Source organism: Plectropomus leopardus, chromosome 10 (assembly GCF_008729295.1).
Source record: "Plectropomus leopardus isolate mb chromosome 10, YSFRI_Pleo_2.0, whole genome shotgun sequence".
Classification (NCBI taxonomy): Eukaryota; Metazoa; Chordata; class Actinopteri; order Perciformes; family Serranidae; genus Plectropomus; species Plectropomus leopardus.
The window spans coordinates 35,026,857-35,043,451 of NC_056472.1; the positions used below are offsets into that span (position 1 = coordinate 35,026,857).

At 43.5% G+C, this 16,595-nt stretch overlaps 1 protein-coding gene and 1 pseudogene across 1 annotated transcript in view; both read right to left on the reverse strand.

Annotated features, from left to right (window-relative positions):
* LOC121948673 (enhancer of polycomb homolog 2-like) overlaps nucleotides 1-6,248 on the reverse strand; it is an 8,245-nt gene extending 1,997 nt beyond the window's left edge. Inside the window, exons 1-10 of the mRNA XM_042494072.1 lie at nucleotides 5,884-6,248; nucleotides 4,179-4,338; nucleotides 3,903-4,048; nucleotides 2,897-3,103; nucleotides 2,442-2,590; nucleotides 1,823-1,928; nucleotides 1,493-1,693; nucleotides 1,179-1,262; nucleotides 232-344; nucleotides 3-151 (exon numbers count right to left, since the gene is read on the reverse strand). Of these exons, the coding sequence (XP_042350006.1) occupies nucleotides 3-151; nucleotides 232-344; nucleotides 1,179-1,262; nucleotides 1,493-1,693; nucleotides 1,823-1,928; nucleotides 2,442-2,590; nucleotides 2,897-3,103; nucleotides 3,903-4,048; nucleotides 4,179-4,338; nucleotides 5,884-6,036 (1,468 nt within the window). The 5' untranslated portion in view covers nucleotides 6,037-6,248. The remainder of the gene's footprint in view (nucleotides 1-2; nucleotides 152-231; nucleotides 345-1,178; nucleotides 1,263-1,492; nucleotides 1,694-1,822; nucleotides 1,929-2,441; nucleotides 2,591-2,896; nucleotides 3,104-3,902; nucleotides 4,049-4,178; nucleotides 4,339-5,883) is intronic.
* The window catches only part of LOC121948674, a 15,038-nt pseudogene continuing 4,519 nt past the window's right edge, over nucleotides 6,077-16,595 (reverse strand).

Genomic DNA, 16,595 nt, shown 5'->3' on the forward strand with positions numbered 1-16,595 from the left:
CCTCAGGTTCTGGATGTTGTTCAGAACTTCAGTCAGGGAGTGGGCCGTGGTTCTTGGGGGGTCACTGAGGAGGCAGGTACTGGTCCTGGTTAGAGAGTCCAGCTGCCTCAGCAGTGGATCAAGACAGGAGGAGGCTCGGTCCAGGACGATCCTGGTCCCAGAGAGACGGAGACTTCAACTTCAACTTCAGTCAGGAACATGAAACATTGTGTTCAGGTGAGTTCCTGTTACCTGCCGCCCCGCCCCCTGCGGCGCCGGCTCAGTCTCGTCCAATGAGGAAGGAGTTCAGTCAGAGAGTGACGGTGGTCTGGAGAATCAGGTCCACGGGCCGGCTCCGTACAAGGCTGCACAAACAAAGAAACAAACACTAGCTGAATGAATAAATGAGTTAATCCTAATAAATGTAATAATAAATGAGTTAATTCTAATAAATGTAATAATAAATGAGTTAATACTAATAAATGTAATAATAAATGAGTTAATATTAATAAATGTAATTATAAATAAGTGAGTTAATCCTTGGCAGCAGCGAGAGCGACTGTTAATGTTTTTGACCGTTAATGATACATTAACAGCATAATATTAATAAAGATTACATTTATTTAAATAAATAGTCAGCAAAGACCATACAGTACTGATGTTTATTTTATTTTTAGCCATACTTTATTTTTGTTTGTGTATGTTAACTAGTAAATTGTTAAATAAAAGTTGTTTGTTTAAGAAAGTAACCTTCTGAATACAAAATACAAATACAAAATCAGAGCACAATCCACACAGAAATGATCAATTTTCATCCCAGCTCAAAAATTCACGATGTCGGTCGCCATATCGGTAATCCGTGAATTTTTCCACAACAAATTTGGTATCGGTCTCAAAACTCCCATATTGGTCCAGCTCTAATTTAATAGCAACAGTTGTAGTAGTATTCATAGTTGTTGCAGTAGTATTAGTAGTAACAGTTATAGTAGTAATAGCTAGAGTAGTAGTATTAATAATTGTTGCCGAAGTATTAGTAGTAAAATTTATAGCAGTAATATTAATAATAGTAGTATTAATAGTTGTTGCCGAAGTATTAGTGGTAACAATTATAGTAGTAATAGTTATAGTAGCAGTAATTATAACTGCAGGAGTATTTGAAGTAGTAGTATTTGTGTTAAGTATGAAGAAGAGACACTCACAGAGAGATATTGACATCCAGCTGTTCTCCTGAAGACAAAAACTCCATCAGGATTATTTTCTTCACCCGGTGAAGACGGAGGATACTGAGGACACGTGAAGACATTTAGATTATGTCATAAAAAGTAATATTTGATGTTTATATTGTAAAAAGTTATATATGTTTATGTTGTGAAATGTAATATGTGATGTTTTCATTATGAAAAGTAATAAATGTTGATATTATACAAAGTGATCTATGATGTCAACATTATGAAAAGTAATGTATGACGTAGTATTTCATGAGTCCGTGTCAGTGGAAAGACGAGATCCTGACCAGCGGCGGCGGACTGTCCTCATCTCCAGAGCTGTGGAAGTCGTACTGTTTAATGTCTGCGCGGTTGACGATGAAGGGACCAGGGGGTCGACCGGGACATCTCTGTAGAAGACACAGTCTGTCCCCTCTCACGTTCTTCTTCTTTGGTCTGAGCAGGTTGAAGGGAAGCTCATCTCTGACCAAGAGCTGCTTCTTCTTTACCTGAGACAGAGACAGAAACGGTCCTCACACTGAGACTGAAGAGGAGACAGAAACTGTCCTCAAACTGAGACTCATAGACAGACAGACATACAGACAGAGACAGAGGGACAGGAGGACAGACAGGTATACCTTGGTGTTGTTACTCAGAGTGAAGAGGCTGCAGTAACCATGTTTCTCCATCACAGGGAGACAAACTTCTCTGAAAGTTTCTCCACCGAAATCCTCCAACTGATACCTGAAACACATTAAAACACCTTAAAACACCTTAAAACACCTTAAAACACCTAAACACACATTAAAACACCTTAAAACACATTAAAACACCTTAAAACACCTTAAAACACACATTAAAACACCTTAAAACACATTAAAACACCTTAACACACATTAAAACACCTTAACACACATTAAAACACCTTAACACACATTAAAACACCTTAACACACATTAAAACACCTTAAAACACATTCAGTTCTTATCAGTTAAAGGACCAATTCACTGATTTCCACAAGAACTATATAAACTCACCTCCTCTGCACCTCCTCCAGGATTCGTTACGTTTTTCGAGTACACGGTAACTCACCTCCTCTGCACCTCCTCCAGGATTCGTTGTGTTTTTGGAGTACACGGTAACTCACCTCCTCTGCACCTCCTCCAGGATTCGTTACGTTTTTCGAGTACACGGTAACTCACCTCCTCTGCACCTCCTCCAGGATTCGTTGTGTTTTTGGAGTACACGGTAACTCACCTCCTCTGCACCTCCTCCAGCGTGAGGAGCAGCAGCTCCCTCTTGGCCTCCTCTCTCCTCCTGATCATCTGCACGATGGAGACGCTCCGGCTGAAGTCTCTCCTCAGTCGCAGCATTTTCTCGTAGGACACCTCGTCACTTTTTCGGTTCTGAAAGACATCAGAGAACGTCTTCAGGAACGACATGTCGTCTTTATCCAACACTTTGTCTTTTAACCCTTTTTGTCTCAAAAGGACAAAACTTAACGTGTCTTTTAGTAAACATGACGACATGGACAAAACTTGACATGTGGAAACATGTCTTTAAGTAAAATATGATTACATGGACAAAATAAGACATGTGGAGACGTTGCTGTCCTTCAGTTTTCTGACACTGTTTATTTATTTTAACCCTTTACGGATCCAGATGACAGCGAAGAGGATGGTGGACAGCGAGGACGACAGTGGAGGACTGACCTTCCTGGTCTGCATCTTCTCCGTCCTCCGTCTGAAGGCCACGTAGGCATCGCTGTTATTGGACCCATCTCGTCTCTCCTGTTTGACCCCAGGAGTCAGGGACGGACTGAGACATGTCCTCCTCTTCCTCAGCCAGTAATCATACACTGTCTTAAGCAGGACATCGTCCTCATCTAGCAGTCGCTTCGCCTCCGACACAGAGACCAGCTAAGGACAGAAATACAGAGACCAGCTAAGGACAGAGACCAGCAAAAGACAGAAACACAGAGACCAGCTGAGGACAGAGCCACAGACACAAGCTGAGGACAGAGACCAGCTGAGGACCGAGCCACAGACACAAGCTGAGGACAGAGACCAGCTGAGGACAGAGACACAGAAACCAGCTGAGGACAGAGACACACAGAGACCAGCAGAGGACAGAGACACAGAGGCAACCTGAGGACAGACACACACAGAGATCAGCTGACAACAGAGACACAGAGAACCGCTGAGGAGAGAGACCAGCTGAAGGGAGAGACATGGAGACAAGCTGAGGACAAAGATACAGAGACAAGTTTAGGACAGAGACCAGCTGAGGACAGAGACACACAGAGACCAGCTTCGGACCGAGACCAGCTGAGGACGAAATCCACAGAGACAAGCCGAGGACAGAAAACAGCTGAGGACAGAGCCATGAAGACAAGCTGAGGACAGAGACCATTTGAGGACAGAGACAAAGTGACCAGCTGAAGACAGAGACTCACAGAGACCAGCTGAGGACAGAGATACAGAGACCAGCTGCGGACAAAGACACACACAGAGACCAGCTGAGGACAGAGACACACAGAGACCAGCTGAGGACCGAGACCAGCTGAGGACAAGGCCACAGAAACCAGCTGAGGAAAGAGACACAGAGATCAGCTGAGGACAGAGACAAAGAGACCAGCCGAGGACAGAGACACAGAGACAAGCTGAGGACAGAGACCAGCTGAGGACAGAGACACACAGAGACCAGCTGAGGACAGACCTGGTGTGTGCTGGCCTTCTCCAGTCTGTCCATCATGATCTCGAACCGCAGGGGTTTGATGTCCGTCTTCCTGTTGAGTCTGTTGAGCAGCGACTCGTCCTCTGAGTCCAGGTCGTAGTCCGGCTGGTCCAGGTCCAGACTCAGAGCTGCAGAACCACAAACAGAAACACATTCACTGAAAACTGAGGGACCTGAAGGACCTGCGCACCTGGGACTCTGTCCTGATTCTGACTGAAGTGACTCTGCAGTAACTCGGCAGGGACTCGGAGGACTCACGCTGGATGTGGATCAGCTGTTTAGGGACTTTGACATGTCCTCTGTAGAGACGGTCGTAGTAGGCTGTGTGAGTTTCGGCCTCAGGGACAGGGATCACCATGTTGTCCTTCTTGTCCCTGAAGACCTGCTGAGCGGACATGGCCCTCTGCAGGTGGTGCTCCTGAGACACAGAGACACTGTTGGACATCCAATGAACATCTTGTCCCTCTGCCTCTGGGACCACTGAACTCCTAACTGTCCAACTCTGCTGGCAGATTCAAAACTGCTGACGACCTCTGACCCTCACTGATATATGTAGACTACACACACACACACACACACACACACACAGACACATACATATACACACACACACATATATATACATACATACGTATGTATGTATATATGTATATATAGCTCACACACATACATATACACACACACACACATATACACACACACATACATATACACACACACACATATATACACATATACACACATACACACACACACATACATATACACACACACACACATATATATACACACGCACTTATATACACACATATATATACACACACACGTATACACACAAACACATATATATATACACAAACACACATATATACACACACATATATATAATCAAAGTTTTTTAAAAATCACCAAAACTTTTGAAAGAAAAAAAAACAAATATTTTTGAGTAAAACAAAAACATTTTCTTTTCCTTCAGAGATCAACAACAAAAGTTATCAAGAATAATAATTTATAATCAATTATTACAATAAACTGTAGCAGACTGAAGGTATTGGAGCTCTTATTATACCCTAACCCTAACCCTATATATATTGATTAGCTCTTATTATTGATCAGCTCTTAGTATTGATTAGCTCTGAAACCGCAACACATTTTGCATCGTTCGTTGCCATGACAACTCCGTGACAAGTTAAACGTCATGGCCCCAAAAGGCCCTCGCTGCTGATCGGCGCTACGCACACAGTGCACCCTGTACTATGGCAAGCCGAAAGTGCCAAATATCGTCACTTGCAACCGCACTGCACTGCAAACGCGTTCTGTCCAGAAAAAAAGCGCAAAAAGCGGCGTCCTAGTGTCCAGAACGCTAGTTTTAACGCCATTGAACTAATAAACGCCGCTTTTCGCGCGTATGCTTTCACTTTCTCCACAGAGAGGAGGTTTATCTGGATTTAAATGATACAATGCTGATGTTCCCAGCTTTGTTCGAAGCATGTTTCATTTACCTTTTATTATCGGATATGCACGCTGTTTTCCGTTAACATACGTTCTTTACTCTCTCTGGTGTATTTACACCAAATGAATCAGTATATTTCCAATAACCTACTGTACAATTCATTAGACAACAGCGATCTACAGCTGATGCACTGCTCGCTGCTTTCATGGACACATTGATTTGGTCTGGTTTTACTTTTGAGTGACTGGCTACATGAAAAAATAACGCCTTACAAATCAGATTATTTTTTACGGATTTTCGCGACGTTAAAACCGGCGTTCTGGACGCTAGGACGCCGCTTTTTGCGCTGTTTTTTGGACAGAACGCGTTTGCAAAGTGACGATGTTTGGCACTTTCGGCTTGCCATAGAGTACGTCCTCGTGCACGGCGCACGGTACGTAAAGACGTCCTGAATGCCGGCACGCGGCGGGCTGCCGGTAACCATAAAAGCTGCCGGTGCGAAGCTCCTACCCGCTCCTCCTCGGTCTCCATGCCGGTTGGCAGCGGTGGGACGCCGCGGCTGATGCACGCGCAGTCCGCCAAGTCCGGGACATCCGTGTTCCGGTACACCGGTAGCGGTTTGGCGGCGTCCACCGCTCGCGCCCGGAAGGAGAGTTTGCTCATTGTTTGGGAATCCCGCCACAAACCCGCACCGATACTGACGTCACTCAGCTCCCCACGCGCCCGCCAGCGCCCCGGCGGCTCCCCGGTGTCCGCCGCTCCGGTTTCTAGGGTGCGGGTCTAACGGGACGCGGGGACCGGCTCTTCGGGACCCCGTACCGTGGACAACATGGCGGACATGTCCACACCGGTGGCGGAGGAATCCCAGCAGCCACCGCGGCACCGCTCACACAAACACACGCGAGACATGACAGTGTGCGCGCAGCTCCACAAGGCAACATTGTGACAATGTTCCAATAAAGTTGTTTCAAACACACGCGTTCTAGAACTCGGATAGAACTTCAAACAAACATTCATAGAACTTTGGTGTAACACTGACGAAAACGTTAATAAAGAACACCGTGATGGAACATTAATAGAACTTAATAGAACACAGAGGGAACATTACTAAAAAAGTGTGATGGAAAATTAATAGAACTTAATAGAACACAGAGGGAACATTACTAAAAAAGTGTGATGGAAAATTAATAGAACTTAATAGAACACAGAGGGAACATTACTAAAAAAAAATGTGATGGAACATTAATAGAACTTAATAGAACACAGAGGGAACATTACTAAAAAAAATGTGATGGAACATTAATAGAACTTAATAGAACACAGAGGGAACATTACTAAAAAAAATGTGATGGAAAATTAATAGAACTTAATAGAACACAGAGGGAACATTACTAAAAAAAATGTGATGGAACATTAATAGAACTTAATAGAACACAGAGGGAACATTACTAAAAAATGTGATGGAACATTAATAGAACTCTTATAGAACACAGAGGGAACATTACTAAAAAAAAATGTGATGGAACATTAATAGAACTCTTATAGAACACAGAGGGAACATTACTAAAAAAAATGTGATGGAACATTAATAGAACTCTTATAGAACACAGAGGGAACATTACTAAAAAAAAAAGTGATGGAACATTAATAGAACTCTTATAGAACACAGAGGGAACATTACTAAAAAAAATGTGATGGAACATTAATAGAACTCTTATAGAACACAGAGGGAACATTACTAAAAAAAAGTGTGATGGAACATTAATAGAACTCTTATAGAACACAGAGGGAACATTACTAAAAAAAATGTGATGGAACATTAATAGAACTCTTATAGAACACAGGGAACAATACTAAAAAAAATGTGATGGAACATTAATAGAACTCTAATAGAACACAGAGGGAACATTACTAAAAAATGTGATGGAACATTAATAGAACTCTTATAGAACACAGAGGGAACATTACTAAAAAAAATGTGATGGAACATTAATAGAACTCTTATAGAACACAGAGGGAACATTACTAAAAAAAGTGATGGAACATTAATAGAACTCTTATAGAACACAGAGGGAACATTACTAAAAAAAAAATGTGATGGAACATTAATAGAACTCTTATAGAACACAGAGGGAACATTACTAAAAAAAATGTGATGGAACATAAATAGAACTCTTATAGAACACAGAGGGAACATTACTAAAAAAAATGTGATGGAACAGTAATATAACTCTAATAGAACACAGAGGGAACATTACTAAAAAAATGTGATGGAACATAAATAGAACTCTAATAGAACACAGAGGGAACATTACTAAAAAAGTGTGATGGAAAATTAATAGAACTTAATAGAACACAGAGGGAACATTACTAAAAAATGTGATGGAACATTAATAGAACTTAATAGAACACAGAGGGAACATTACTAAAACATTGTGATCGAACAGTAATAGAACACAGAGGGAACATGGGAGACTGATGGAACATTAGTGCACACGCACACACAAGCACCTACACACACACAAACACACACAAACACACACACACACACACACACACACACACACACACACACACACACACACACACACACACACACACACACACAGCCGGGCTGAAGAGGAACACTGCAGAATAAATGAGGTGTTCTCCAGCTGAGAGGGAACAGGAAGCTGAGAGTGAGCGACAGTTGAGGAACATCAGTCAGGAGAACGTACTTCAGAATCAGACATCACTCAATTTGATTCATGGAGCTCGTCTCACGGATCAGTCTTCCTCAGAGAGCTGCACAGCAGACACCATCTCTCTGACCTCGGACCCTCACACAGGAGAAGAAAAACAGAACCTTTAACAGGGTAAAAAGAAGCAGACCAGAACATTAGACCAATTCTCACACCATCAGCAGCTTCTTTCACCTGAGTCGCCAACGTTCCTCTGCTGGATCCTTCAGAACACAGAGAACACTAGATACACACCGAGGAGAGCAGCAGCAGCACCCTCCAATACATACACACACACACACACACACACACACACACACATACATATATACACAGTCACATGCATACATACACACACATACATACATACATAGACACACATACATACATATATACATACATACACACTCACATACATAGACACACATACATACATACATATACATACATACATAGACACACATACATACACACTCACATACATACATATACATACATACATAGACACACACACACTCACATACATACATACATACATACATACATACATGTACATATACATACATACATACACACTCACATACATACATACATACACACTCACATACATACATACATACATACATACATACATATACATACATACATACATACACACACTCACATACATACATACATACATAGACACACATACACACTCACATACATACATACATACACAGACACACATACACACTCACATACATACATACATATACATACATAGACACACATACATACTCACATACATACATACATACATACACTCACTCACATACATACATAGACACACATACACACTCACATACATACATACATACATACACATACATACATATTCATACATAAATATATAGACACACATACACACTCACTCACATACATACATACATACATAGACACACATACACAGACACACATACACACACATACATACATACATACATACATACATACACAGACACACATACACACTCACATACATACATAGACACACATACACACTCACATACATACATAGACACACATACACACTCACATACATACATACATATACATACATACACATACATACATACATACATACATACATAGACACACATACACACTCACATACATACATACATACATACATACACAGACAGCAGGCGCATGAATCAGAGGAAGGAGTCACATTTTTAAGTTTCTTCTGAACATTGAACTAACTGAGCCGTCAGTCTGTTAAAGACTCAGGATATAAATAGCTGAGTGTCAGTGAATGCCCGCCGCGTTCACTTCATGGACATAAACACAAACATCCATAATTCAAAACATTCAGTCATTCAAACTGCTTCCTTTACTGACTCGTATTCAGGTATTTTTCAGTGAGTTGTTAAGAATATAACAATAAAAATAATAAACTACGAAACATGAACAGACTTTTATTTTGATGTCATTGAAGGGGAAATGTTTATTTTCACAGTTTTGACCAACTTTCAGTAATAAAAAATTTTTCATTTCATTTTCACGTTATTGTTGTTTGTTTTTATTGTTATTGTTACTGTTGTTGTATAATAAAGAAAACGGAGAGTGAAAACGATCTGATCCAAATAAACTGCAGTCCGATTTCAAATTGACCGTTTCATACAAAACAATACATCAATAAATGGAAATCGTTTGATCTTCTGAAATTCAATTCTGAGCTCAGATGTGTTACCAACAATAGTCATAATAACAATAACAACAACAACAATGAATAAAAAAAACAAAGAAATTCTTCAACATCCTTTGTAAAGATGTCTTCAGACTGAACGAAGAAAGATGAAAAACTGGCAGCATCACGCCATCGTCATCATCGTCATCACCGTCATCACCTCTGTGTCGTCACGTGGTTGTCACAACGTTGTCACTGTCACGTAATTGTCGTCATTTACACGTTGTCGTCGCCATCACGTCATGTCGTCGTCGTTGTCACACCGTCGGCGTTGTCACACCGTCGGCGTTGTCAGGTCGCCATCGTCGTTGTCACATCGTCGTCGTCGTCATGCCGTTGTCGTTGTCACGCTGTCGTTGTTGTCACGTCGCTGTCATCATTCTTACAAAATTAAACGGTCTGAATTTTCACTGTCAGCCTGAACAGGTGTTACATTAAGAACCGTCTTTATTGATTGATAATCTGTAGGGTTTTATTGCTCTCAGTCTATTGATCGGCTCATCTGTTAGCAATAAGCATTTGTTGGTGTTCTCTTGTGTTTACAGTGATACTGATTTAGATAGATCACATTTATTGATTAGTGTTTTTATTGGAGCAAAGACAAACTGCAGAGATCGATGATGCAGTTCGCTTCAGCAGCAAACATTTTTTCAATATTTGTCTTATGTTTATTTAATGTTTATTCATTGTTTATCAAATGTTTTAGATGTTGTGGACCGTTAAGGTGAACCGTTAAGGTAGATTGTTAAGGTGGACTGTTAAGGTAGATTGTTAAGGTGGACTTAAGGTGAACCGTTAAGGTGGACTGCTAATGTAGATTGTTAAGGTGGACTGCTAATGTAGATTGTTAAGGTGGACCGTTAATGTGGACTGTTAAGGTGGACTGTAGTTGTTCTGTTTGTGTTATTCTTGTCAAGTTCCTGCAGTGAAGTTTCTTCAATTAATTTATTTATTAGTGTTTTGACTTTTTATTGAAAGTGTTGGGGCTCATTTATTGTTGACTTTAAGGTTCAGATTTGACTTTGGAATAAAAATGCTGAATGTGGTTTTAAATGTTACCTATGACCTGATGAGAACAGATTTAATGAGAAAATGTTTCCAGTTTTCATCAGTCAACACCGGTTTGTCTTCAATGATCAGATGTCTAACAGAAAATCCGTCTGATGACAAAACTCTGAGTGTAAAAAAGTCTGCAGCTATAATAACAATAACAATAATTATAATAATAACAATAACAATAACAGTACTGAGGACGATGCTGGGAGCGTCGATGTGGAGCAGGGTCAGAGACGTTCAGCAGCTGTTTGTTGTTTTCTGTCACTCAGAGAAAAACAGCCTGTCTCGAAACACTTTGATCCTCGAACATCATTTCATCGTAAAAAACTCTGAGGAAGTCTTTTATTTTGTTGTACAAAACAGGAACTGGTGTCAGAGGCTGGAGGTCAGTGTGTCGCTTACCTCCGTTCTGTCCTCATCAGTCTCAGGCTCACCTGCAGCCAGACGTCACCTGAGTGCCCGGCGGGTCACCTGACTGTCTGACATCAGAGCACGAAGCGGCTCGCTGAGGGAGTCCCTGCTCCGTCCTGATTGGTCCTGGGCCTCATCATAGCTCGACTCTTTAGGTGGGTAGTCCACGTTGGTTACCATGGTAACAATTGTAACGATCTCCTCGGGCGCCGTAACGCTTGTTTGGCGCTGCATCTGAACGATGCGCTCCTCCACACAGCCGGCTGACAGACGAGCCTCCGCCTCGTGATCCCAGCACTCCTCAATGGTCTCACAGAGGACAGCCAGACCCTGAGGGACGCCGGGACAACAGAGACACTGTCAGAGCTACACTACACAACACACACAACACTGTCACAACTACAGACTACACAACACACATAACACTGTCAGAACACACACAACACCATCAGAACTACACACTACACAACACACACAACACTGTCAGAACTACACACAACACACACAACACACTGTCAGAACTACACACTACACAACACACACAACACTGTCAGAACTACACACAACATTGTCAGAACACACGCAACACCATCAGAACTACACTCTACACAACACTGTCAGAACTACACAACACACACAACACTGTCAGAACTACACACTACACAACACACACAACACACACAACACTGTCAGAACACACGCAACACCATCAGAACTACACACTACACAACACTGTCAGAACTACACACTACACAACACACACAACACTGTCAGAACTACACACTACACAACACACACAACACTGTCAGAACTACACACAACATTGTCAGAACACACGCAACACCATCAGAACTACACACTACACAACACACACAACACTGTCAGAACACACGCAACACCATCAGAACTACACACTACACAACACCATCAGAACTACTCACTACACAACACTGTCAGAACTACACATTACACAACACTGTCAGAACACACAACACACTATCACAACACACACTACACACAACACCGTCAGAACTACACAAGATAACATGGTCAGAAAACACACAACAGTCAGCATGGTGCACTCTGGGTAATGTAGTCAGGCTCACAGGGTGTTTCTGCCAGCACTCTCTGAGCGTCGGTCTCAGCTTCTTGTGGACGACGACCTCCTGCATGTCCTCCAGGGACGGATGCTGCCCCACCTCCTCCTCAAAATGGCAGCATGTACTCGTCCACCGGACCTGGACCAGAGAGGGTCACAAAGTCAGAGACAGGGACACTGAGGTCTCCATGGCAACAGGTGGGCTGATGGTTCCTACCGTCAGCAGCTTTGCAGCGTGAAGCGAGCTCCCACAGGACTAGACCCACAGCATACATGTCGATCCGCAGGAAGGCATCTCTCTGGAAGTTTATGGCCCCCTCCAGGACCTCCGGGGCCATGTACCTGCGGGTCCCCACCTGTCACACATGGGAACACACCTGGGTTACACCTAGACCCTTACACACCTCACACAGCGACTGTCACCTGACACAGGTGCAGTCACCTGACACAGGCGCTGTCACCTGACATGGCAGCTGTCACCTGACCCTGACACAGGAGCTGTCACCTGACCTGACACAGGAGCTGTCACCTGACACAGGAGCTGTCACCTGACACAGGAGCTGTCCCTTGACACAGGTGCTGTCACCTGTAACAGGTGCTGTCACCTAACACAGCTCTGTGTTGTTCTCAGCCTTATTGATTTATGATCAGTCATTCTGATTGTTCTGATCAATAACTTCAGAGGATGGAACGGCATGAGTTACCTGAGTTTTGATGAGATTTCCAGCTGAGATCTACAAAAGATGAGTCAGGTGGTGTGCAGGTCTGTGAACACTGACAGAGGACAGAGACAGGTGTCCTCTCTTAGGTGGACTCACCTGTCCGTGTGTGTCTCCAGGAGATTTTCCCGCCTCGAATCTGAGAGCAAGGCCGAAGTCGGCGATGCAGGCGGTCAGATTCGACTTCAGCAGCACATTCTTACTCTTAAAGTCCCTGCAAAACACTTAGAGTGAGACCTCTCCCACACACACACCTGGAGGCTGTACCTGAGTGTGTGTGTGTGTGTGTGTGTACCTGTGTGCAATAGCAGGCTTGTGTCCGTCCTTGTGTCCAGGTATGTCCTCGTGCAGGTAGGCGAGACCTCGGGACATGGACTGAGCGATAAGACACAGCTCAGACCAGGAGAGGACGTTGGCCTTCAGGTAGTCTGTTAGAGAACCCTGACAACACGCAACATGACCTCACATGACCTCCATTCACCTCACATGACCTGACATGACCCCAGGTCACCTCACATGACCTCAATTCACCTCACATGACCTCAGGTCACCTCACATGACCTCAGGTCACATGACCTCGGGGCGTTTGCTTTGAACTGTAGATGAGGTGAGTTGAGGTGAAATAAGGTGAAGTCAAACATCAGTGTGATTATTATGGTCTGTGTTCACCTGTCAGCAGGCCACATGAGTGCTTCATGTGTGACTTCATGAGAACCATCATTAAATTATTCTTTGTTTATTCTTATTTATTCTGACATTGTTTCTACTAAATAAAAATGAATGTTTCTGATACACTCTGTTATTTCATATCCACTAAAGTGTATTATAATTGTATAATTAGTCTTAAAACGATTTAATTTCTTTTAATGTAAGTACTTTGGAAGTTAATTGGATTAGATTATTTACTGTTCATTTATTTTAACCCTTGATGAACACACAGTCGACCCTGTCCTCATTTCAATGGTTAGTTAATGTGTGTGTTTGTGTGTGTGTTTGCAGTGCCCAGGCCGTCCTGCGGGGGGGAAGCACCTTCTCATGGTAGGCGGTGATGAGCCACAGCTCCAGCTCCGGGTGACTTCCTCTCTTTTCTCCTGCGATGAAGTGCAGCAGGTTCTCGTGTCTCATCCCGCTCAGACTGAAGATCTCATACTCGTTCTGCCACGACTGCTTGTGCTACACTCACACAAATGCACACAGGTTAGAGATCAAAGGTCACCACCCACATGACCGCCACAGCAGGCGGGTTTCCATCACAGATCTGCTCAAAACTTTATCGATACTCAACGTGGAGCTGACTGTGTTTCCACTGAGTGACGTCATGTGACTTCTCTGGTGATAACATCCCAGTAACCATGGCGATCAATGTTCAAACATCAGCAGCTTTATTTCTATCGCAGCCACCGCACTAGCCGTCATTATTTCCAATCCACGGTCACGTAGGCGTATTATGGAGCCATGACGGAAAGGCGAGCCCCTTATACGTGGGAGCAGACACGTATGAGGGATTTCTGGGAGATGTAGTCCACAATTTCACAGTCTGTGTGTGTGAGTGTGTCCACAGTATTTTTAGATCTGCTTTGAGGTCGCTCAGACAGTGACGGTGCGTTCGAGGTCGCTCAGACAGTGACGGTGCGTTCGAGGTCGCTCAGACAGTGACGGTGTGTTTGAGATCGCTCACCCCTAATTTACACCAGATCCGTGTCCATCACAGCAGACAGAGCAGAGCCAGATGACACTCTAGTCTGTGTTTGAATTTCCTCTGGCTCCGCTGCGTTGCGGATCAACTCTGTCTCAGGTCCAGCGGTCCGGAGGCTTGCAGATCAGATAGCAAGGCTCCTATTTTTGCCAGACGCCGGATCACTCAGCATAAATTCAGCCAAATTTAACACAGAGCAGACAGAACATCAGACAGCGATACAACATTAAAACATCCGGTTACTTTTCAGAATAAAACACTCGTGTTTACGTCTGATCGTATTTCACTTAACTACACCATCAAAATGTCAAAATGAGCGGATCCGGGCCTGTATTAAGGTCAGAGGTTTTCGGAGGTCACTCCCGGCAACACGGATGAAGAGAAGCTAATTTGGGAAGTGGAAAACCACAAAATTATTTATGACACCACACATCCTTTTACAAGGACAAGCATAGATGGAAAAAACCTTATTGGGAGTTATGGGAGGGAATCAACTTCACTATAATTGATCCACGGAGTGAATGGAGTTACTACTTCTTCTTCTGTACCGATATAATAAGCGTGATTCTGTAATTACCGCAAGAACTCTTCGGCCTCGCCACTGCAGCAGATCCGGCAGTGCCGGACTCAAAACGCAACAGGTGGGAATTGACGGATGATGTAGTACGAAGCAAAACCGCAGCAAAGCCGTAACGCAAAGCACACGCAAGTGGTAGAAATCCGGCGTCAGACAGCGACGGCGCGTTCGAGGTCGCTCACCTGGACGGGGAAGATCTTGACAGCCACGTGTTCACTGAGCAGCTGAGCCTTCCACACGCAGCCGAAGCGCCCCCTGGCTTTGACTTCCAGTAACTGCAGCGGCTTCTGACCCAGAACCGGAGCGCGGGGCATTGGACCAGGGTCCTGCAGAGACAGAGACACAATCTGAGGCACTGTCCACGATGTCCCCTGAAACTAAACATGCACAATCTGAGACACTGTCCACGGTGTCCCCTCTGAGACTAAACATGCACAATCTGAGACACTGTCCACGGTGTCCCCTCTGAGACTAAACATGCACAATCTGAGACACTGTCCACGGTGTCCCCTGAAACTAAACATGCACAATCTGAGACACTGTCCACGGTGTCCCCTCTGAGACTAAACATGCACAATCTGAGACACTGTCCACGGTGTCCCCTCTGAGACTAAACATGCACAATCTGAGACACTGTCCACGGTGTCCCCTGAAACTAAACATGCACAATCTGAGACACTGTCCACGGTGTCCCCTGAAACTAAACATGCACAATCTGAGACACTGTCCACGGTGTCCCCTGAAACTAAACATGCACAGTCTGAGACACTGTCCACAGTGTCCCCTCTGAGACTAAACATGCAGCAGCTGTAAGACAAAAAACTGTGAACACAGCAGGACAAATACAGCTGAGGACACATTTACACCAATCATGCACATCTACTGATCAATACATCCAAACATTACTGATCAATATATGTGTGTGTGTGTGTGTGTGTGTATATTTGTGTGTGTGTGTATATATATATATGTATGAGTGACTGCATGTGTGTGTGTGTATGTGTATATATGTATATGTGTGAGTGACTGTGACTGTGACTGTGTGTGTGTGTGTGTGTATATATGTATATGTGTGAGTGACTGTGACTGTGTGTGTGTGTGTGTGTGTGTGTGTGTGTGACTGTGTGTGTGTGTATGTGTGTGTATATATGTATATGTGTGAGTGACTGTAACTGTGTGTGTGTGTGTGTCTGTGTGTGTGTGTGTATGTGT